This window comes from Schistocerca americana, chromosome 1, assembly GCF_021461395.2.
Source record: "Schistocerca americana isolate TAMUIC-IGC-003095 chromosome 1, iqSchAmer2.1, whole genome shotgun sequence".
NCBI lineage: Eukaryota > Metazoa > Arthropoda > Insecta > Orthoptera > Acrididae > Schistocerca > Schistocerca americana.
Genome location: NC_060119.1, coordinates 1,157,978,512 through 1,158,003,733, shown reverse-complemented (window position 1 = coordinate 1,158,003,733; position 25,222 = coordinate 1,157,978,512). Strand labels below are relative to the sequence as shown.

Below are 25,222 nucleotides of genomic sequence, written 5' to 3'. Positions count from 1 at the left end.
GGCTACAACCCTGTCTCAGTCCCTTCCCAACCGCTGCTTCCCTTTCATGCCCCTAGACTCTTATAGGTGCCATCTGGTTTCTGTACAGATTGTATATAGCCTTTCGCTCCTTGTGTTTTACCCCTGCCACCTTTAGAATTTGAAAGAGAGTATTCCAGTCAACATTGTCAAAAGCTTTCTCTAAGTCTACAATTGCTAGAAATGTAGGTTTGCCTTTCCTTAATCTATTTTCTAAGATAAGTCGTAGGGTCAGTATTGCCTCACGTTTTCCAACATTTCTACGGAATCCAAACTGATCTTCCCCGAGGTCGGCTTCTACTAGTTTTTCCATTCGTCTGCAAAGAATTCGTGTTAGTATTTTGCAGCTGTGACTTATTAAACTGATTGTTCGGTAATTTTCACATCTGTCAACACCAGCTTTCTTTGGGATTGGAATTATTATATTCTTCTTGAAGTCTGAGGGTATTTCGCCTGTCTCATACATCTTGCTCACCAGATGGTAGAGTTTTGTCAGGACTGGCTCTCCCGAAGCCGTCAGTAGTTCCAATGGAATGTTGTCTACTCCCGGGGCCTTGTTTCGACCCAGGTCTTTCAGTGCTCTGTCAAACTCTTCACGCAGTATCGTATCTCCCATTTCATCTTCATCTACATCCTCTTCCATTTCCATAATATTGTCCTCAAGTGCATTGCCCTTATATAGACCCTCTATATACTCCTTCCACCTTTCTGCTTTCCCTTCTTTGCTTAGAACTGGGTTTCCATCTGAGCTCTTGATATTCATACAAGTGGTTCTCTTTTCTCCAAAGGTCTCTTTAATTTTCCTGTAGGCAGTATCTATCTTACCCCTAGTGAGATAAGCCTCTACATCCTTACATTTGTCCTCTAGCCATCCCTGCTTAGCCATTTTGCACTTCCTGTCGATCTCATTTTTGAGACATTTGTATTCCTTTTTGCCTGCTTCATTTACTGCATTTTTATATTTTCTCCTTTCATCAATTAAATTCAGTATTTCTTCTGTTACCCAAGGATTTCTACTAGCCCTCGTCTTTTTACCTACTTGATTCTCTGCTGCCTTCACTCCTTCATCCTTCAGAGCTACCCATTCTTCTTCTATTGTATTTCTTTCCCCCATTCCTGTCAATTGTTCCCTTATGCTCTCCCTGAAACTCTGTACAACCTCTGGTTTAGTCAGTTTATCCAGGTTCCATCTCCTTAAATTCCCACCTTTTTGCAGTTTCTTCAGTTTTAACCTACGGTTCATAACCAATAGATTGTGGTCAGAGTCCACATCTGCCCCTGGAAATGTCTTTAATTTAAAACCTGGTTCCTAAATCTCTGTCTTACCATTATATAATCTATCTGATACCTTCTAATGTCTCCAGGATTCTTCCATGTATACAACCTTCTTTCATGATTCTTGAACCAAGTGTTAGCTATGATTAAGTTATGCTCTGTGCAAAATTCTACCAGGCGGCTTCCTTTTTCATTTCTTAGCCCCAATCCATATTCACCTACTATGTTTCCTTCTCTTCTTTTTCCTACTATCGAATTCCAGTGACCCATGACTATTAAATTTTTGTCTCCCTTCACTAACTTTTATCTCATCATACATTTCATCAATATCTTCGTCATCTGCAGAGCCAGTTGGCCTATAAACTTGTACTACTGTAGTAGGCATGGGCTTCGTGTCTATCTTGGCCACAATAGTGCGTTCACTATGCTGTTGTAGTAGCTTACCCGCACTCCTATTTTTTTAGCCTATTCATTATTAAACCTACTCCTGCATTACCCCTATTTGATTTTGTATTTATAACCCTATATTCACCTGACCAAAAGTCTTGTTCCTCCTTCCTCCGAAATTCACTAATTCCCACTATATAACTTTAACCTATCCATTTCCCTTTTTAAATTTTCTAACCTACTTGCCCGATTAAGGGATCTGACATTCCACGCTCCGATCCGTAGAATACCAGTTTTCTTTCTCCTGATAACGACATCCTCTTGAGTAGTCCCCGCCCGGAGATCCGGATGGGGGACTCTTTTACCTCCGGAATATTTTACCCAAGAGGACGCCATCATCATTTAACCATACAGTAAAGCTGCATGCCCTCGGCAAGAATTACAGCCGTAGTTTCCCCTTGCTTTCAGCTGTTCGTAGTACCAGCACAGCAAGGCCGTTTTGGTTAGTGTTACAAGGCCAGATCAGTCAATCATCCAGACTTTTGCCCCTGCAACTACTAAAAAGGCTGCTGCCCCTCTTGAGGAACCACATGTTTGTCTGGCCTCTCAACAGATACCCCTCCATTGTGGTTGCATCTACGGTACACCCATCTGTATCGCTGAGACACGCAAGCCTCCCCACCAATGGCACGGTCCATGCTTCATGGGGGTGACTTGGCACAGTGGACACTTTTGCCTGTCCGTGACCAACTGTTCTCTTGTGCTCTCCCCTCCAATGGAACTTTAATGTATACTATCATTGCCTTTCAGAATTGCCATCTCCTCTTTCTCTCTGTTCTGTAGCTTGTGTTATATTGCAGCATTCTCATTTCGAGGACACTCATTCACCAACTATTTATGGTTCCCAAGCCTTCCGTCAGAATGGAGTCACCCCATTGTAAACCTCTGGTGGTGTCTGTATGTTGGTCCATACAGACATAATTAGTTCCTGGATTCATCTTCCAACCTCACTGGGAGCAGTGGCTGTTTGGGTCCATTTAGATATGCAGTAACAATATACAATCTTTATCTACCCCCCCCCCCCCCCTCCCAAGACCCACCTCCTATGATTCTTCCTCTTTTTGCCCTCCTTAAACAGTTCCTTCCTCCCTTCCTTCTCCTTGGGGATTTTGACACCATAACCCTTTGTGGTGCAGTACTGCAACTACTGTCTGGAAAAGGATTGTTGAAGACCTGCAGGTAGGGCATGAACTCTGCTTCCTCAACACTGGAGCTCCCACACACTTTAGTGTGGTACACGGCACGTTCTCGGCCATTGATCTTTCCATTTGTAGCCCTGAATTCTTTCCCTCTATTAATTTGGCGTTCATGATGATTTGTGTGACAGCGGTTATTTTTCGATTGTCTTACCTTTTCTTCAGAATCCCATGCCTGGCTGCCCTTCCAGACGGGCCTTTATCAATGTGGATGCCTTTTCCTTGGCTGCCATCCCATCCACTCCACCACACAGTGAGATTGATGAGTTTCTACAGAGTTTGACTGATGCCATCCTTTCAGCAGGTACTTCAGCAATACCCTGTTACTTAAGATTTCTCGGACAGAAGACTGTCCCGTGATGGGCCCTCGAAATTGCTGCAGCTATTAAAGACCACTGTCGTGCCCTTGAATGCCATAAACAGCATTCATCTCTTGACCACCTCCTTTAAACAGCTTCATGCTCGGGCCCATTATCTAATTAAATGCCAGAAACAGATTTGCTGGGAACAATATGTCACTGCTATAGTGCCACATACTCCCTCTTTGCATGTATGGGCAAATATCATGCGCATTTTTGATTGCCATCTTCCTATAAGCTTACAAGGGATTTTACTGAATGGTGTTATCCTCACGAGCCTGGTCTCTATTACTGATTGTTTTGCTTGAAATTTTTCCGAGGCCTCATTTTTGGTCCACTGTATGCCTGCGTTCCGTTTTCTCAAACACCGTCTGGAACAACTTCCTTTATCTTTTGTTGCCCGTTGCCTAGAGTCTTATAACGACTCTAGCGAGTGGGAATTCACCAGTACCCTGGCTCTCTGCCCTGGCATGGATCCTTGACTAAACCCTGTGTGCACAACCAAATTCTTCAACACTTATCTGTCGCTAGCCAATGTCATATATTTGCCCTTTTCAGCTGTCTCTGGAGCAAGGGGAAATTTCCTCTCCAGTGGCGAAAAGTGTCATTATTCTAGTTTTGAAATTGGTAATCTGCTTCTCATCAGATTGACAGCTGTCATCTGATCAGTTTAATCGAGCCCTCTGCAAGTTACTTGAGTGTATGGAGTCGATGACTGTATTGTATCCTTGAATCCTGAGACCTTTTAGCTTCAACCCAGGGTGGTTTTCACTGAGGCCTCTATACTGCAGATAATTTAGTCCACTAGGAGTCTACTATCTGAACGGCTTTTGCCCTGTGATCTGCTCCAGATTTTTATCCAGAACTTTCTTTCATATTTCAGTTTTCAGGTGCAGATTGGTGCCTCCTGTAGCACCTCCCATATGCAGGAGAACGGGGTGCAGCATGGTTCTGTTTTGAGTGTCCCTCTCATTTTTTACTGGCTATCAATGGTCTGGTGGCAGCTGTGGGACCTGTGGTGGTGCCCTCTGTGTATGCTGATGACTTTTGTATTTAATTTTGTTCCTTTTTGTTGAGTATTGCTGAACACAGACGGCAGTGAGCAATACATAGAGTGCAATCCTGGGCTCTTACTCATGACAGCTAATTTTTGGCTATCAAGACCTGCATTACACATTTCTGTTGTTGCCGTACAGCTCATCGTCATCTGGATCTGTACCCTGATGGCCAGCCCCTAAATGTGATGGACTCTCATCATTTTTTGGGATTGGTCTTTGATGCCTGGTTGACATGACTTCCCCATCTTCATCAACTAAAGCAGACGTGTTGGTCACACCTCAGTCAGTGCTCTTTGATACCCCAGCAATACCAACTGGGACACAGGCATCTCTATTCTGCTACTGCTCTATAAGGTGTTGGTCCGGTCCCACCTAGATTATGAGGGGTGTCGCGTACGGCTTGACATCAGCTTCTAAGTTGCAGATGCTGGACCCGATACACCCCGATACACCATTGTGGGGTATAGCTGGCAACTAGTGCCTTTTGGACGAGCCCTGTGATCAGACTCCTAGCAGATGCAGGGTTCCCACTGTTGTGGGTTCTGTGGCAACAACAGCTTATCACTTATGTGTCATGCATCTGCTGCTCCCCAGATCACTCAAACTAACATCTTCTCTTTGCAGATACAGAGTTCCACCTGCCATAAAGCTGGTCCAGGTCTTGGGTTATGATTGCCATACGCATCTTTTCCCTTTTTTCAAAACTCCAGCTTTCCCCTCTACCACGTATTCTCTGGACATACTCATGTACACCTCTGTGGTGCTTCGCCTGTTAACAGCTCCATCTTGACCTATCACAAGGTCCGAAAGATTTGGCTCCACCTGAGGTCCTCTGCCGCCAATTCTTCTCCATTGTCAGTGCATTTTGACATTCAGAATTAGACTCTACTAATGACTCAGTAGCTTTGCATATGTTCATGCAGGATGCAGTGACCTCTGCTTCTTGCTGGATGGTTGCAGTGTTTTCACTGCGGAGTTGGTAGCCATCTCTCTTGCTCTTCAGCATATCATTTCTTGCACCGGTGAGTCCTTCAAGGTCTGTAGTGACTCCTTGAGCAGCTTATAGGCTCTTGACCAGTGTTATCTTTGCCATCCCTTGGTTCTGACTATCCAGGAATCCCTTTTTGACCTTAAACGATGTGGACACCTGGTGGTCATTGTCTGGATACTGGGTCACGTTAGGATCCTGGGTAAAGAGCAGGCTGGTCAAATTGGCTGTTGGCAAGCCGCCTCTTGAGATTGGTATTCTTTCACTGGACCTCTGATCAGTATTACGCTGTCAAGTTCTAAGGCTTTGGAATGCAAAATGGCATACTCTGACTTCACAGAACAAACTACGGGTGATAAAGGAGACCATGAATTAGTGAATGTCCTCCATGCAAGACTTCCATGAGGACTCCATCGTCCTTTTCTGATTTCACGTTGGCCCTACTTGACTGACTCATGGTCATCTCCTACCACGTGTACCAGTATGAAATGAGTGTTAAGATACAAATGTGTCGATAGGGAACATTTGTTGTGGACGAGCCTTAATTTTTTTTTGTTTGGTTGGTATGACATCTGTCAAAGATATTTAGTATACATCAAGTCATGGAACAAACATCATCATATGTTTTCATCATGCTAACAATGTCGAATTTTGTACCAGAAAGTGATGATTTGCGAAGCATTAATTTTTTGTTTTCATTTGAAAAAAAGTGCTGCAGAGTGGCATCAAATGCTTGTCGAGGCATATGGTGATCATGCTCTATCAGAAGCAACATGCAAAAGATGGTTTCAACAGTGCAGAATTAATGATTTCGATGTAAGAAATGAAGAACGTGGAAGACCACCAAAAAAGTTCGAAGACGCCGAATAGCAAGCAATATTGGATGAAGATGATACTTTGAGTCAGAAGCAAATGGCAGCAATGCTAAATGTTGCACAACAAACAATTGCTGACCGTTTGAAAGCTATGGGAAAGAACCAAAAGTGTGGAAAATGGGTGCCACATGAATTGAATGAAAGACAGATGGAAAACCGAAAAACCATTTGTCAAATTTTGCTTCAAAGACATGAAAGAAAATCAGTTTTGCATCGATTGTTACTGGTGATGAAAAATGGATTTATTTTAAGAATCCTAAATGGGAAAAAACCTGGGTTAATCTGGGACAACCATCAACATCGACTGCAAAACCAGATCGATTCGGCTAGAAGACAATGCTCTGTGTTTGGTGGGATCAGAAAGGTGTGGTGTATCATGAGCTTCTAAAACCTGGTGAAACTGTGAATACTAATTGCTACAGACAACAAATGATCAATTTGAACTACGCATTGATCGAAAGAAGACCAGAATGGGCCAGAGGATATGGCAGAGTAATTTTTTTACACGACAATGCACCTGCACACAAAGCAAAACTGGTTCAGGATACAATCAAAACACTTGGCTGGGAGCTGCTACCCCACCCGCTGTATTCACCAGACCTGGCCCCTTCTGATTACCATTTGTTTTCATCAGTAGGACATGCATTGCCTGAAGAACACTTCAATTTCTACAAAGAAGTCGAAAATTGGGTGTCTGATTGGTTTGCTTCAAAACACGAAGATTTCTATTGGTGTGGTGTCCACAAATTGCCAGAAAGGTGGTCAAAATGCATAGAAAGCAATGGTCAATACTTTGAATAAAATGTTTTTACTTTTCAATTCAAAATTAGTGTTTCATTTTCACACACACACAAAAAAAAAAACGCTCATTTCATACCGGTACACCTGGTATGTCACAAGGATCTGGCCCATTGTCATTGTGGTGCCCATTTGGTGATGGCTCACATTTTGCTGGACACTCCTGACATAGCCTACCTGTGGCAGACTCTTAGTCTTCGTGAGTCGCTACCCGTAGTGTTAGCAGATGATGCCTTAGGGGCTAACATGGTTTTACAGTTTATTCATGAAGGGGGTTTTTATCACTCTTTCTAAGGCCTTGTCCCTTATAGGGGTTGGCAGAATGGCCCATTGTCTCCTCTACCCAGACCAGACAATCGCTATCTGGGCCTAGTGGTCTGACCCACCTCTTGCCCTACACGTTTGTTTGCTCTTCTTCCCTTTCTCACGTGTTCTGTGAAATTTGGTGATCTTCTTCTGTTCTCTCACCCTGTCCGTGTCACTACTCTTTGGTGTGTATTGTTGGGAGAGGTGCCTCTGATAAGTGGTGGGAGGTATGTCCCCTTTGAGGGCCTCCAGCTACTCCCTGGACAAAGAATCTCTCTTGCCTCCCTTCTTTCCCCCTTTTTTTCTTCCTTATTCCTTTATCTTGGGGTTTTCTTTCCTTGAGTTTCACTCACTAAGTCCTTCTTTGGTGCATGGTTTTGCTGCCTTGCCTGTACCGGGTAGGAGGTACTGATGACCTTGTAGGTTAATCCTTAAACCGACCAGCCACTCAAACAACCAGCCATAACTACTACTTGTTTGGAGGGAAGCAATACAACCATATCCCTCGCACAGCAATGGGCACAAACATGGCACTCCCCTATGCCAACCTATTCATGAACCAACTGGAGGAGACCTACCTAGCTTCCCAAAATGCCAAACCCTATTCTGGTGCAGGGTTCATTGATGACATCTTCATGATATGGACTTGGGGCGAAGACACCCATTCTTCATTTCTTCACAACCTCAACATCTTCTCTCCCATCTGCATCACCTGGCCCTCCTTGGCTAAGTGTGCCACCTTCCTCAATGTTGACTTCCTCCTCTCTGATGGCTCCAACCACCCCTCTGTCCACATTAAATCCACCAACCACCAACAGCACCTGCATTTAGACAGCTGTCATCAGTTCTACACAAAAAAAGACCCACCCATACAGCATAGCCACCCGGGGACAGTGCATCTGCAGTGACAAGAATTCCCTTCCTCAGTATGATGGTCTCACCAGAGCCGTCACAGACATAGTCTGCAAACAGATCTTCTGTGCCATTTCCCATCACACATTCAATCCTCCCACCACCCCAAGAACCAGCTACAAAGGAGTGCCCCCTGTATCACTCAATACCATCCCAGACTGGAACCATCGAAACATATCCTTTGCCAGGCTTCGATTACCTATCATCATCCCCTGAAATGAGACACATCCAACCCAAGATCCTTCCCATCCTTCCTAAGTTTGTGTTCTGTCACCAAACCAATCTCCACAACATCCTAGTCCATCCCTATGCCCCTACCAATCCCAACCTCTTGCAACAGGAATCATATCCCCGTGTAGGACGCAGGTGAAAGACCTGCCCCATCCACCCACCCACCCAGCAATTCCATTTCCAGTGCTGTCACAGGCTTATCCTGTACTGTCAAAGACCAGGCCACCTGTGAAAACAGCCGTGTCCTATACCAGCACTGCTGGCCCCCCCACTCGAAGGCCCCTCCCCTTGCCGGCCCATCACCTAACTGGCCCCTCCCCACGCCGCCCGCTCCCTGTCCTTCGGTGGTCACTCCCCTCCCTTGCAGGCCCCTCCCTCCCGTCTGCGGCTGCTCCCCATCCCCTTGGCTGCCCCTCTCATTACCGCGGCTGCCCCTCCCCCCCAACGTTTCTGCCCCTCCCCCACCATGGCGGACTTCTCCTCCCCCCGCGCTGGCCCCTACGCCGCCACCGTGGCCCACACCCACACCCCCTCACGGCGGCCCCTGCCCCCATCGATGCGGCCCACACCACGCCCGCAGTGGCCCCTCCCCTCCCCTCCCCTCGGCAGCGCCTCCCCTCGGCGGCGCCTCCCCTCGGCGGCGCCTCCCCTCGGCGGCGCCTCCCCTCGTCGGCGCCTCCCCTCGTCGGCGCCTCCCCTCGGCGGCGCCTCCCCTCGGCGGCGCCTCCCCTCGGCGGCGCCTCCCCTCGGCGGCGCCTCCCCTCGGCGGCGCCATCCCTCGCCGGCCCCTCCCCTCCCCGGCCCCTCCTGTCGCCTCGCTTTGCCTGACCCTCCCCTAGGCCCGCCGGACCCTCCCTGGACCCTCCCCTCCATCTGACCCTCTTATCTCTCGCTGGCCTCCTTCCCTCCCCGCCTCAGCACCTTCTCTCCCCTCCCCTCGCCAGCTGCTCCCCTCCCCAGACCCTCCCCTCCCTTGCTGGTTACTCCCCTCCCATCGCCGGCCACACCCCTCGCACGCCCCTCCCTCCTCCCCTCGCCGGCCGCTCCCTCCTCCCCTCGGCGGCCGCTCCTCTCCCTAGGCGGCCCCCCTCTGGGGCCCAACCCCTCGGTGGCCCCTCCCCTCTCCTCAGTGGGCCCTACCCTCCCCTGGTGGCCCCTCCCCTCCTTTCGACGGCCCCTCCCTTCCCCACGCCGGCTCCACCCCTCGCAGGCCACTACCCACGCTGGACCCTCCCCACACCGGCCTTTCCCCACACCGGCCTCTCCCCTCGCTGGCCCCTTCCTTCACCAGCCCTTCCCCACACTGGCCCTTTTCGTCCCCTCCCCTCACCTGACCCTCCCCTAGCCCCTAACCGGATACACCCCTCCCCCTGACCCTCCTATCCCCACTCTGGCCTCCTTCCCTCCCCTCCTCAGCAATTCCTCTCCCCTCCCCAGCTCCTTCCTCCTCATTTCCCTCTCTGTCCTCCCCTCCCTGACGCCTCACCCCTCCCCTCCCCGGCCCCTCCCTCCCCTCCCCTTCACGATCCCTCTCCTCCACTCCCTGGCTCCTCCCTCCCCTCCCCTCCCAGGCTCCTCACCTCCCCTCCCCTCCCATACCCCACGCCTCCCCTCCCGTCCCAAACCCCTCGCCTCTCCTCCCAGGCCCCTCGCCTCCCTTCTCAGGCCCCTCCCTCCCCTCCCCACCCCAGCCCCTCCCTCCACGCGCCCTGCCATCCCCTCTGCGCCCCCTCTCGTGCCCCCTCTTGCACCCCCTCTGGTGCGCCGTCTGGCCCACCCGTTCATGGCCCACCCTCTCGTCGTGGTCCACCCTCTCGTCGTGGCCCACCCTCTCGTGGCCCTCGCTCCTTGTGCCCCCCGCTCCTCATGGCCCCCACTCCTTGTGGCCTACCCCACCCTCCTCATGGTCCACTCCACCCTCCTCGTGGCTTACACCACCCATCTCGTGGCCCACCCCACCCATCTCGTGGCCCACCCCACCCATCTCGTGGCCCACCCCAGCATCCTTGTGGCCCACCCCAGCATCCTCGTGGCCCATCCCACCCTCCTCGTGTTCCACTCCACCCTCCTCGTGTTCCACCCCACCCTCCTCGTATCCAACCGCACCCTCCTCATGGCCCACTCTCCTCGTGGCCCACCCCTCTCGTGGCCCACCCCTCTCAGGTCCCCTTCGTCCCGTCCCCCCTCCCCTCGGGGGCACCCCCCTCTTGGGGACACTCCCCTCTCCGGGACACTCCCCTCTCCGAATCCCTTTCCTCACCCTCCATTTCCTTCCAATCCCTTTCCTTCCAGTCCCTTTCCTTCCAATCCATTTCCTCACCCTCCCCTTCCTTCTTACCCTCCCTTTCCTTCAAATCTCTTTCCTTAGCCTCCCTTTCCTTCCAATCCCTTTCCTTACCCTCCCTCTCCTTACCCTTCCTCTCTCTCTCTCTCTCTCTCTCTCTCTCTCTCTCTCTCCCTCTCCCTCTCCCTCTCCCTCTCCCTCTCCCTCTCCCTCTCCCTCCCACTCTTATTCCCTGTACCTATCCCAAGATTTCTGTTTAGAATATTATGAAGTTGCATGGTTTGCGATAACTTTTGGCGTATTTTCTATTTTTCCAACCTTTGCTAGTTGGCCCTAGTTTTAATAGTTACTAAGTATGTCGTCCTCCTGTGGGACAAACTACTAAAGTTTTTCACACCTAAATTTGCATGTTAGCATGTGCGTTAACATGTTTAGTTAGTTAACTACACAATTCACATTCCATTCATCATGTACACATCTGATAACAATAATGAAGATAATTCTTTGACACTTCTACAGCTACTAATGAAAAACAATTAAATCATGCAGAAAAAGTAAATCTGTTACAGTGGTCCAATACTAACTAGATGTGCCAGCTGCCTGTGTGTTGTCAGTTAGGGAGGCTTGCACTGAGCTGTGAGCTCCACAATTAATTCATTTTGTTTTTACAGATGCTGATAAAATGCATTGCAGACGCAGTTTTTTCTGAAAATGGGCTTGATGCTGAGATCTGCAGTAAAATAAAGGATTCATTGCTCTTTGTACAGGTATGTGTTGTATTTTCATCATTTTCTATCCATCTTTTTTAATGAAAACCCTGTCAACTTGGAGACATATTACTAGAACTACATTAGAAAATCCTTGTTGTAAACTAAACAGTTATGGAAAGAACATTCGTACGGAGTGGTGTATACATACATATAAAATAAATGATCTGTCAAGTGCTTATTTGTTTGCAGAATTTATTTGTCATGTCAGAAGCATACTATAACTTACAGGATGTCACAAACATTAACAAAAATATCCCAAGGAGGATGGTACTAAAAGTGCAATCATTTCTAGTAACAGCTAATGGTGTTGCTTAATATTATTCTACACACTTGCATATTAAATGTGGTGTGATCAGTGTAGTTACATAAGTGGGCATCACTAATTATTAGTGTAGATTCTAAGGAGTATAGGAGTGAGCATTTCCTTTTGGGATGCTGAATTTAGATGTCTCTATTTGCTTCACAGACCTTGAAATTCAACAAAAGCAGTCTCTTCTGCAGAAAGCACTCAGTCATTTGAGTGAGTCTGTAGTTCCTGGTTTTTAAAACAGTTTGTTTTGGGTATTCTGTTATGAATTTTTTTGGGGGTGGGGGGGGGGGGGCAGACATCTTTGATAATTGTCATGAACTGTGTTTTTTCAAATGTAATTGTTAGTCCTATGTTTCCTGCTTATTTCTGTAGTTCTGTGATTTGTTTCTTGGCACTATCCAATGAGTTGGTAATTAATGCTGCATCATCAGCAAAAGCTAGACAGTCTGTGGTGATTGTATTTGGGTTTCTTCCTAGTTGAACACCTTTAGTATGGATAGATTTCCTCCATTTTGTCACTACCTTCTGTAATACACAGTTGAAATGCAGAGCTAACAAACCATCCTGATTTGATTTGAAAAGATTTTGATAGGTTTTTACTTTAGATGTTGTGTTTGTTAAAGTTCCTTTAACTATTTCTGTTGTTTTACTATTGAGTCAAAATTCCTTTATGATGTTGTATTGTATTGTATTGTATTGTTGATGAATGCATTTCTATCAGTTGAGTCATAGGCCTTTTTAAAACCGTAAGAGTTATCACATATTTCAAGTTTCTGATTATCCTCATTTGTATTCTTTAGATTTAGTATTTGTTCTGTGGAAGACCTTCCCTTCCTAAAGCCCACTTGTTATTCTCGTAGTTGTGGATCAAGTATTCCATAAGCTCTCTCTTCAAAAGTGCCATAGACAAGTTTTTATGTATCATGGCAAGAGGGAGCTTCATCTATGATTGTTAGGATGTTTTTTTTTTTTTTTTCTTTTTTTGGTTTACAATGCTCAGTTTTTGCACAAGCACAGAAAATAAGGGCGTCATGGCAATTCTAAATAGTTAAAAGAGGCAAACCATTTACTGCAATAATGGAATATGTAATAGCTTCTGACAAAGATGAAAAGGAATAAATATGGAACACACAAACACAAAAAATGTGTAATTCTATGCCAAACATTGTCTGGCACTTTAGCTAACTGGTCAACATGGCTGATGGCTGTGCAGACGCCCCGGACTCAATTGCCGATGTTGCCAAGGAATATTCCTTGGTGGGAGGACTGGAACAGGGACCAGTCGTGACGCTGATTGAGGAGCTATTTGATTAAGAAGTAGTGAACCCAAAGTTTGGAAAGCCGACAACAGTCATGAGAACTGTGTGCTGGCCCCATGTTCCTCCATACTGTGTCTGTGTGACACCCTATGGCAGAGGATGACGCCACAGCTGGTCAGCATCGTGCTGTCCTCTGAACCTGGTTTCAGAGTTACCTTCCCATATTATAAACCTATTTTTTGTGTGTTCCCAGCTATGTATGTGTAGCTGTATCCTCAATTTATGAGTTTTCAGACACATTCATATCTTAATTTGTATCTGTTTATGATAGTAAACTTCATCTGTAAATGCCTTTTGTTGAATTTTAAAAAGAAAATCATATTTTACTCCAAGTTTTCATGATCAGCTGTAAAAAAGGAGTACATAATCAGTTCTGGCTTGACTGTAAAATTCTCTTTATTTTTTTATCTAACAGCATACTTCTTATATTTCTGGCAGGAACTTGTGAATTCTTGCCCACACACAATCTTCAGTCAAGAGGCTCTTAACTCCTTAATGTCAGTGATATATGAAGAAAATGGGCAATTCTCAGAAAATATCCTGTTGATATTTAAGACTGCTGCAAAATTTAGACCCATTGGTAAGTAACAGTATCTGATTTTTTATCTGATATTGGAGTCAAAAATTCCATGCTGCTGCCACAGAATACTCAAATAATTATTTTAATTAAAATTATCTCTGTGTACTTGTGATTGCATTTTCAAAAGTGAAACTTCATGTATGATAATGACTGGTTGATTCTTTCAGCTGCTTCATTCTGAGAGACACTCTTACAATTCATGAAAGAAAGTACAACTAATAAGTAGGATTTTCATTTTAAAGTGGACCTTAGACAAATAAGCTGCTAATGCTAACAATGGAAACTCCACAAAGGAATATCAACACTGTAGGAAAAGATAGATTGCTACAGCATTCCGGCCTGAGCAGTCTTTTGTGTGTGGGGTATGCTTGCTTGTATGTATGAATGGTGTGTATTTTTTTGTTTCTCTTTTGCTGGTGAAGGCTATGGCTGAAAGCTTTGCTTAAGTGTGTTTTAATTTTACCTGTCTGCAACTTAATGTAAGTAGCAATACTTTTTTTCCTACATTGTTGCTAATACAAAAGTAAGATGTCATGCTAACTAAAATGTCAAATGTTGTTACATGCGGTTTTTGTTTTGTATTTTGTTCTCGCAGTGTTGAAAGATACAAAATCACAAGCTTTTGGAGGCAAAGACAAGATGGCCATCAGTGGCAATTTGGCCAGGTAAGGATGGGAGAAGAAAATAAGAAGTCCAGTTCCGAAAAAAAGCATGTACTGACAAGTGTGATTTATTACCGAACTGTCAGTTTAATGAGTCGTGGTTACAAAATACTAACACAAATTCTTTAAAGAAGAATGGAGAAACTAGTAGAAGCAAATCTCAGGGAAGATCAATTTAGATTCTGAAGAAATGTAGGAACACCCAAGGCAATGCTGACCCTACAACTTCTCTTGAATTATCGGTTAAAGGAAGGCAGATTTACATTTATGGCACTTGTAGACTTGGAGAAGGCTTTTGAAATGGTTAATTGGAACACTCTTTGAAATTCTGTTGTAGCAGGGGTAAAATACAGGGAGTGAAAGGCTATTTATAACTTTCACAGAAATCAGGTGGCAGTTACAAGAGTTGAGGTACATGAAAGGGAAGCAGTGGTGGACAAGGAAGTGAGACAGGGTTGTAGCCTATCCCCAATGTTACTCAGTCTGTACACTGGGAATGCAGTAAAGGAAACCAAAGAAAAATTTGTAATTCTATCAGTGACAGCAGAGGGTTTGGAAGCTCAGTTGAATGCAGTAGACAGTGTCTTGAAACAAGGATGTAAGATGAACATCAAGAAAATCAAAAACAAAGATAATGGAATGCAGTCAAATTAAATCAGGTGATGCTTAGGGAATCAGATTAGGAAATGAGACTATGAAAGTAGTAGATTAGTTGTGCTATTTGGGCAGCAAAGTAACTGATGGCTGAAGTAGAGAGGATATAAAATGTAGACTGTCAATGGCAAGAAAAACATTTCTGAAGAAGAGACATTTCTTAACATCGTATATAGATCTGAGTGTTAGGAAGTCTTTCCTGAAAGTATTTGCCTGGAGTACAACCATATATGGAAGTGAAACATGGATAACAAACAGTTTATACATGAAGAAAATAGAGGATTTTGAAATGTCGCGCTACAGAAGAATGGGGAAGATTAGATGTGTAGATCACATGATTAATGAATAGGCACTGAACAAAAACTGGGAGACAAGAAATACGTGGCCCAACTTGATTAAAAGAAGAGATCAGTTGATAGGACACATTCTGACACATCAAGGAATCACAAATGTCCTATTAGAGGAGAATGAATGTGAGTTTGTGTGTGGGGGAGGGGGAGTGTTGCAATATGTTGCAGGTTTTAATGACTGGAGTCATAGTGATGAGGGATCATTTTGCATATAGAGAACAGACTCTTGGCTGAGACACCTGGATTGCAAATATGCTGAAACTGTACACCTAAATCTAAAGGTAAGAGAGGATGTAAGTGGGGTATTGAGATGAAACAATCAGGTTCCACCCCTGAGCATTTATTGTACATCATTTAATTTAGGCTTATGAAATGTAGCATGGATATCCAGTTCCCTCAGTGAAACGTAGAACAGAAAAAATGTTCTCTTAACAGTACATATTCTCTGAGATTGAGCAGTGCGACACAGTGGATAAGACTCTGGACTCCCATTCAGGATTAGTAGATTCAGACCTGACTGGTCATGCAGACCTAGGTTTCCTGTAGTACCCCTAAATTGATTAAAGCAAATGTTGGTATGTTTCATTTGGAAAGACTAGTGCTCATTTCCTTTCCCATCCTTGTTGTTGTTGTTGTGGTCTTCAGTCCTGAGACTGGTTTGATGCAGCTCTCCATGCTACTCTATCCTGTGCTAGCTTTTTCATCTCCCAGTACCTATTGCAACCTACATCCTTCTGAATCTGCTTAGTGTATTCATCTCTTGGTCTCCCTCTACGATTTTTACCCTCCATGCTGCCCTCCAACACTAAATTGGTGATCCCTTGATGCCTCAGAACATGTCCTACCAACCGATCCCTTCTTCTGGTCAAGTTGTGCCACAAACTTCTCTTCTCCCCAATCCTATTCAATACTTCCTCATTAGTTATGTGATCTACCCATCTAATCTTCAGCATTCTTCTGTAGCACCACATTTCGAAAGCTTCTATTCTCTTCTTGTCCAAACTATTTATCGTCCATGTTTCACTTCCATACATGGCTACACTCCATACAAATACTTTCAGAAATGACTTCCTGACACTTAAATCAATACTGGATGTTAACAAATTTCTCTTCTTCAGAAACGCTTTCCTTGCCATTGCCAGCCTACATTTTATATCCTCTCTACTTCGACCATCATCAGTTATTTTGCTCCCCAAATAGCAAAACTCCTTTACTACTTTAAGTGCCTCATTTCCTAATCTAATTCCCTCAGCATCACCCGACTTAATTAGACTACATTCCATTATCCTTGTTTTGCTTTTGTTGATGTTCATCTTATATCCTTCTTTCAAGACACTGTCCATTCCATTCAACTGCTCTTCCAAGTCCTTTGCTGTCTCTGACAGAATTACAATGTCATCGGCGAACCTCAAAGTTTTTATTTCTTCTCCATAAATTTTAATACCTACCCCGAATTTTTCTTTTGTTTCCTTTACTGCTTGCTCAATATACAGATTGAACAACATCGGGGAGAGGCTACAACCCTGTCTTACTCCCTTCCCAACCACTGCTTCCCTTTCATGTCCCTCGACTCTTATAACTGCCATCTGGTTTCTGTACAAATTGTAAATAGCCTTTCGCTCCCTGTATTTTACCCCTGCCACCTTCAGAATTTGAAAGAGAGTATTCCAGTCAACATTGTCAAAAGCTTTCTCTAAGTCTACAAATGCTAGAAACGTAGGTTTGCCTTTCCTTAATCTTTCTTCTAAGATAAGTCGTAAGGTCAGTATTGCCTCACGTGTTCCAGTGTTTCTACGGAATCCAAACTGATCTTCCCCGAGGTTGGCTTCTACTAGTTTTTCCATTCGTCTGTAAAGAATTCGTGTTAGTATTTTGCAGCTGTGGCTTATTAAACTGATTGTTCGGTAATTTTCACATCTGTCAACACCTGCTTTCTTTGGGATTGGAATTATTATATTCTTCTTGAAGTCTGAGGGTATTTCTCCTGTTTCATACATCTTGCTCACCAGATGGTAGAGTTTTGTCAGGACTGGCTCTCCCACGGCCGTCAGTAGTTCCAATGGAATATTGTCTACTCCGGGGGCCTTGTTTCGACTCAGGTCTTTCAGTGCTCTGTCAAACTCTTCACGCAGTATCGTATCTCCCATTTCATCTTCATCTACATCCTCTTCCATTTCCATAATATTGTCCTCAAGTACATCGCCCTTGTATAGACCCTCTATATACTCCTTCCACCTTTCTGCTTTCCCTTCTTTGCTTAGAACTGGGTTTCCATCTGAGCTCTTGATATTCATACAAGTCGTTCTCTTATCTCCAAAGGTCTCTTTAATTTTCCTGTAGGCGGTATCTATCTTACCCCTAGTGAGATAGGCCTCTACATCCTTACATTTGTCCTCTAGCCATCCCTGTTTAGCCATTTTGCACTTCCTGTCGATCTCGTTTTTGAGACGTTTGTATTCCTTTTTGCCTGTTTCACTTACCGCATTTTTATATTTTCTCCTTTCATCAATTAAATTCAATATTTCTTCTGTTACCCAAGGATTTCTACTAGCCCTCGTCTTTTTACCTACTTGATCCTCTGCTGCCTTCACTACTTCATCCCTCAAAGCTACCCATTCTTCTTCTACTGTATTTATTTCCCCTATTCCTGTCAATTGCTCCCTTATGCTCTCCCTGAATCTCTGTACAACGTCTGGTTCTTTCAGTTTATCCAGGTCCCATCTCCTTAAATTCCCACCTTTTTGCAGTTTCTTCAGTTTTAATCTACAGGTCATAACCAATAGATTGTGGTCAGAGTCCACATCTGCCCCTGGAAATGTCTTACAATTTAAAACCTGGTTCCTAAATCTCTGTCTTACCATTATATAATCTATCTGATACCTTTTAGTATCTCCAGGGTTCTTCCATGTATACAACCTTCTTTCATGATTCTTAAACCAAGTGTTAGTTATGATTATGTTGTGCTCTGTGCAAAATTCTACCAGGCGGCTTCCTCTTTCATTTCTGTCCCCCAATCCATATTCACCTACTATGTTTCCTTCTCTCCCTTTTCCTACACTCGAATTCCAGGAACCCATGACTATTAAATTTTCGTCTCCCTTCACAATCTGAATAATTTCTTTTATTTCATCATACATTTCTTCAATTTCTTCGTCATCTGCAGAGCTAGTTGGCATATAAACTTGTACTACTGTAGTAGGTGTGGGCTTCGTATCTATCTTGGCCACAATAATGCGTTCACTATGCTGTTTGTAGTAGCTTACTCGCATTCCTATTTTCCTATTCATTATTAAACCTACTCCTGCATTACCCCTATTTGATTTTGTGTTTATAACCCTGTAGTCACCTGACCAGAAGTCTTGTTCCTCCTGCCACCGAACTTCACTAATTCCCACTATATCTAACTTCAACCTATCCATTTCCCTTTTTAAATTTTCTAACCTACCTGCCCGATTAAGGGATCTGACATTCCACGCTCCGATCCGTAGAACGCCAGTTTTCTTTCTCCTGATAACGACATCCTCTTGAGTAGTCCCCGCCCGGAGATCCGAATGGGGGACTATTTTACCTCCGGAATATTTTACCCAAGAGGACGCCATCATCATGTAATCATACAGTAAAGCTGCATGCCCTCGGGAAAATTACGGCTGTAGTTTCCCCTTGCTTTCAGCCGTTCGCAGTACCAGCACAGCAAGGCCGTTTTGGTTATTGTTACAAGGCCAGATCAGTCAATCATCCAGACTGTTGCCCTTGCAACTACTGAAAAGGCTGCTGCCCCTCTTCAGGAACCACACGTTTGTCTGGCCTCTCAACAGATACCCCTCCGTTGTGGTTGCACCTACGGTACGGCTATCTGTATCGCTGAGGCACGCAAGCCTCCCCACCATCGGCAAGGTCCATGGTTCATGGGGGGGTTCCCATCCTTATCCTATCCAAACTTGTGTCTAGTCTCTAATGAGCTATCTGAAGCTATCTGAAGATCAGACTGACCGGCTAATGGTAACTGCTCATCCGTAACAATGATTCACCTCTGTAACTCTGTCATGTCTACTCTTGACCATTCCACTTCATTAAGTGAAACCTGCATTGCATCCTGCTGTACAAAACCCTGTGTCCCAAACTATGCAGTCATAGAATCTTTACTACCCACACACAATAAGGTACAACACACAATTAGTTCAAACTATTCACACACTTCCAATGACAAAATAACAACTAATACTCTGTGCCTCGTCATCCACTACCTAGATTCTGTACACTGCCTAGCAGTATAGTCATAATAGAGGCACGTAAAACAGTCTACCAATGCTGATTCTGCACATGGGGCACCATGCCCTAACAGGAAGCATTGGGAACATCTCACATGCTATAAATAGTGCTCCCTGCAGTCGCCATGAAGCTGCATGTTAGCCAGTTCCACTGATTTGACTAATGTAACTTTCAAATTCTGGTGTATTTCCTGTCTAGACCTCATCTCCTCCACATACAAAAGCAGAATCGACAGTTTGTTCACTTGCTCCATTATGTGATTACAGCTTGAAACACTCCTGATTAAATTTCAACCTAAATTTAATTTTGATGTGGATGTGTCCTAATACATAAGTGCTAATTGGGTTTAGTTGCTGTGGGAATTGTTTCTAATTAGGATGCTGCTCCTCAGCAGTGTTAAACAGAATGAAAAGGATTTTTTTCAATAACCGATGCCAAGATATTTTACACTATTTGAGTGATATATTTTGATTAGACACGATTTGAGGCAGACACTACTTTCGTCTTACATTTCTGATTACAGTTAATCTCATCACAGGTTAGTACTTTTATAAACTGTCACACACTATAACAATGGTTAACACACACAATCCTCACTGCACTCCAACCAGTGGCCATCACGATTGTCATGAACATGAATATTTGACACACTGTAAAATGTTGAACAGTGGTCAGTAATGTTACTGGTTGCAATTCTGTATGGTGTTTTACTGAGGGTCAACCCGTAGCTGTGGGGACACTTTCAGCCAGTACTGAATCACAGGATACTTTGTCCCGCCATTCCAACTGTGATATGTTCACTGACCAATGCCTGTGCCCAGACTACTATCACATTCACTCATTTAGCACTCGCAGCACTTGACAGTCGGTTCTGCCTGTCATTGACCTGTGCGAGGCAAAATGTGTTTATCTCTGAGTAAGGGATCCAGGGTGTATACAACCTGGGACAACCGGGAGATCCTAGAAAAATCCGGGAATTTTTTCATCTGGGAGAGAACCGGGAAAATCCCGGGAATTTTTTAGAATTCCGGGAATTTTTCATTGTTTTAGTTTTCAATTAAATTCGTGTAATTTTGACTGGTAAGAATCAATACTCTAACAAAGGATATTACTGAGTCCCGCTACTGCAGAATAATACTGCAACAATAAAACGTGAACAAGAAAACAAAATGAAAATAAACCATAATTGCAAAGGAAATGTACTATATACACCAACTAAACACAGTGCTCATACAAGGGTTTGCCAACAGCAAAATGTGTCAAAGGCTTTAGGAAGACTGTACAATGCTTCATAACAACAAATTGCCTCCGATGAGCGTGACGTCACAACTGTTTACATTAGATTCGTTTTAGCAGTTACGAGTGGGCTGAAGTACATGCCCAGTTGAGTCGCGCATGTGTAGTACCTTCTCCCGTTTCTGGCTACAGAAGTATGGCTGTGTAAGCAGTCGCAGCAAGCAGCTAGATGCAACCAGGAAAAATTTTACTGCCGCATCCAAGATGCCAGATTCACGCATGCGCAGCGGGGCCGGATCTATGAGGGAGGGGGGGGGGGGGGGGCACCAAAATCATATTCTGGAGGAGAAAAAACCTTTCACAAAGCACATAGCATCCAGTGCACATTGGTCTATCGATTGTATGTATTGTATTGTATGTTAACCGGAGACCTAGAAACGATGATGAGGCTCCGTACCCGCCGCAGCCGCAATGGTCCACAACCCCACGACGACTACCGCAGTCCACTTCACCCCTCCGCCGCCCCACACCGAACCCATGGTTATTGTGCGGTTCGGCCACTGGTGGCCTCCCCAGGGAACGTCTCACACCAGACGAGTGTAACCCCTATGTTTGCGTGGTAGAGTAATGGTGGTGTGCGCGTACATGGAGAACTTGTTTGCGCAGCAATTGCCGACATAGTGTAACTGAGGCGGAATAAGGGGAACTAGCCCGCATTCGCTGAGGCAGATGGAAAACTGCCTAAAAACCATCCACAGACTGGCTGGTTCACTGGACCTGGACACACATCCACCTGGCGGATTTGTGCTGGGGACCAGGCACTCCTTCCCGCCCGGAAAGCCGTGCGTTAGATCGCACAGTCAACCGGTCGGACAGTCTATCGATTACTCATATGATTTTGATGCGCATCCCTGTTGGTTTCTGAACACATTCTGTAAGTTGATTTCTGAATGAATCAATAGCCGCGTGGTGTAGCCGCGACTTGTCACGATTCGCGCGGCCGCCCCCGTCGGAGGTTCGAAGCCTCTCTCGGGCATGTGTGTATGTGTTGTCCTTAGCATAAGTTAGTTAAGTTATATTAAGTAGTGTGTAAGCCTAGGGACCGATGACATCAGCAGTTTGGTCCTACGGTCGCCAACTGCTGTCTGATTATGTGGTTGATTGGGTTTGCGAATGATCGGCTTTGTTATAATTACTAGGGAAATCCATGGTTTCAGACTACGAGAGTGGAAATAAACGACTAACAGGAATAACAGGCAAGATAGATTATGTATTATCCCTTCGGTGTATCCAGGCAAATGAAATTTTGTCAAATTTTTGGCCAAATCGCTACACTAGTAAGTACAGTCCTCGTCTAGCAGCCGCGTAAGTTCTGTTCTGGAAGTAGTGCGGAAAATGGTTTGTATGAACATAACAACGCCTAACCGGAGAATAATCAGGTATAGCTAAACTGGTGATTCTGGCAGGGTTAGTGAAGTTAACCAGCGAATAAGTTTTGACAAAGGGAGGAATAGTTCCAGAATTAGTCATGACAAGATTGTTTGTTAGAACGGGGAAAGAGAAGAAACGGGGACATCACACAAATTAGGGAAGAATATGAAGATTTCAAATTTATATAAAAATCTCGAACTATTAATTTTCGATCTCATGCTCGAGAAACTATAGCGTATGAATGAAATGTGAAACTATTTTCTAACATCAAGCTTTTTGCTTGTAGTAGGCCTAAGAGGCCTTCATGAATTATATTCTGTCGTGATATAAAAATGACCATTTGTGCCAAAACAGTCTCATTTATTTGGTGTGCGTTACAATGCAGTTTTAGAAAGGCCTATTTTGTTTTACCTAGCAGACAGTGAGAAAATAGATGTAATCAGATCGAGAAACCACACCAGTCTTGAGTACTATTTGTAGTAACAGCTTACACAGTATTAAACAGCAATACTTCGATTTTTCATGTAGCAAAACATTTGACGAGGTAACAGATTCTTTCACAGAAAGGATATCACGCCATGTAAAGCTGTAGCAAGATTAGAGAGAAAATAATGCTAGGAGCTAAGGATTGAAGAAATGTGTACTGTATTGCTTGTCTCTGGCCTTTACTCGTTTTATGTATCCTATATTTAATTTTATGTCACGCAAAACAGGAAATTATTAACTAACAGGCAATAAAGGGTGCAAATTTTCTGAAGAGTTCTTGCTCTCCCGATTGCAAATAATACCATCCAATATTAATTGCGAGTTCTTTTTTTTTTTTTTTTTTTTTTTTTTTTTTTTTTTTTTTTTTTTTTTTTTTTTTTTTTTTTTTAAAAGGGAGGGGCAAGATGTCAAACCGGGCAACTGGGAGCAGGAGAGGCACCACAGGACATTTTAATTTCCACTGCCCTGAATATGGTTTGATGGCATCCAGTACATAATATACATGTTTCAATTCCACGGAGTGAAATACAGTGACGTGCGATGGAAGAATGCTGTGTGAAGTGGCGTGGCACTGCACTCTGGCACACTTAAGACCAAATAACATGTCTTACGTTCCTCGAACATATATGTTTTATGTATCACACTCTTCAGAAAGATGTGCACTACAAAATGAACATATTTTCGAAAATTCGATTTTTTTCAAATTTTTAACGCCATATCTCTTAACGCTCGAGGGAGGGGAGGGGGGGGGGAGGCACTATCTTAGTATTGCCCCAGTTCTGAAATATCGTAGATCCGAGGCTGATGCACAGAGCAGTCTGAGCTATAGTGGGGAAGTGTGTAGTCTCCACGTGACCCTTGTTTACATTTAGTGATTTTGCTGTTTCCTCTTCGTTTACTGCTCTCATGTCAAAAGAAAAGAAAATGGATTTCTGTGGCAGGAAGCTATCAAGAGAATTAAAATACATTCACATAATTACGGAAGGCTAATATACGTTATTAGTTTCAGATTTTATTTTATTTCCACTTTTCTGACATCGCCTTGTAGAACAATGAAGTTGTTTTTGTCGGTTTGCTAAATAAATTTGGTTTTTATTATTCTTTTACGCTGTGGCAGTCAATGTGTTCGAAACAAAGTGTTTAGTTCAACACTATTGGCTAATTTCAACTGCATGCTGTGTTTCAAGTGCATGTTTTCATCTTCTAGCACGTATGGCATTATGCCATAATAAAGAATCAAAAATGAGTTAATACAGTACTGGTACTCCAAGAAAATTTACATCCCGCAATCCAACTGAAAAGCTTAATATCAGGTCGAGGCCTATTTCATTTGGAATCTGGACATACGAATGTGCTCTTGAAGTATGCACTTTAAATGTGCCATTTTAGTATGCTTCACGAAATTCCAATGCTGTTGGAGTATCCTCTGATGTCTTTTTTCTTTTATGACATAATGTAAGATCTTCTGGTGTTTTGTATCTGGTGCTCTCTGACGACTATTGAAATGAGCCTATTTCTAACAGGTTGCGGGAAAATATTGCGAATGATGGTTTGAAAAGTGTTACTTTCAAAGTAACTTTCCTTTTGCGCAAGTTGAACTATGTGCAAGAATGTACGATGAATTTCTTAAATCACAGAGCATTTGATGACGAGTCATTTAGAAATATTTCGAGCCCAGAACATCAGACATTCATGTCGTTATTATGAGCAAATTGATGTAGTGCTACGGGAAGCTCTCTCTCCTCTGCGGTAGCTAATTTATTTGTGGAAAACTTTTGTGGACAAGTCACTGGACTCGCCTAAAAATATTACTGGCACATTTGTGTGATATTTTTTGTGTGTGTTACATTTTAAGATATCTCAACATTATATGTGAAAGCTTTTCTTTTCTTGTAGCAACACTATGTATATTAATTTAAAACATTAACTTTTCCTTTCTGTGTATCTGCCCTACTTAACAGTGGTGCTGCTATTAGCTGACTACATCACGTGTTTTGTGGCCTCAATATCCGCTGTCATCAGCTGGCGGGATCACGTGACATGAGCTATGACTGGCTTACAAAAGCGCATCACTATCTCGATTACAATGGTTCGGAAAGTAACATGCGGTGTTTGGTGGAATTCGAATTTACACTTTCGTAATACGAAAATACGCAGCGTACATGTTGCTGCACATCAAAAATCTTTCCAAAAGTAGTTTTCTTCCCTCAGTTTCATTTTCTAAAGTGCCGGGAAATTCTACGCCTATGTATAAAATCAAAACCATTCAAAGGATTGGTAAGTTTTACAGTTTTCAGGGAAAAATATACAGTCATTTAATAACACGGAAAAAGTGTGTTTTCATCCGGGAGAAAGTTTATTTTTAACCGGGAAATCTGGGAAAAATCTGAGATTTTTTTTTCCCTTGT

At 43.9% G+C, this 25,222-nt stretch overlaps 1 protein-coding gene across 1 annotated transcript in view; it reads left to right on the top strand.

Moving 5' to 3' along the window:
• Positions 1 to 25,222, top strand: part of LOC124597664 — a 307,295-nt gene that overhangs the window by 200,095 nt on the left and 81,978 nt on the right. The window contains exons 12-13 of the mRNA XM_047135951.1: positions 11,419 to 11,514; positions 13,585 to 13,726. Of these exons, the coding sequence (XP_046991907.1) occupies positions 11,419 to 11,514; positions 13,585 to 13,726 (238 nt within the window). The remainder of the gene's footprint in view (positions 1 to 11,418; positions 11,515 to 13,584; positions 13,727 to 25,222) is intronic.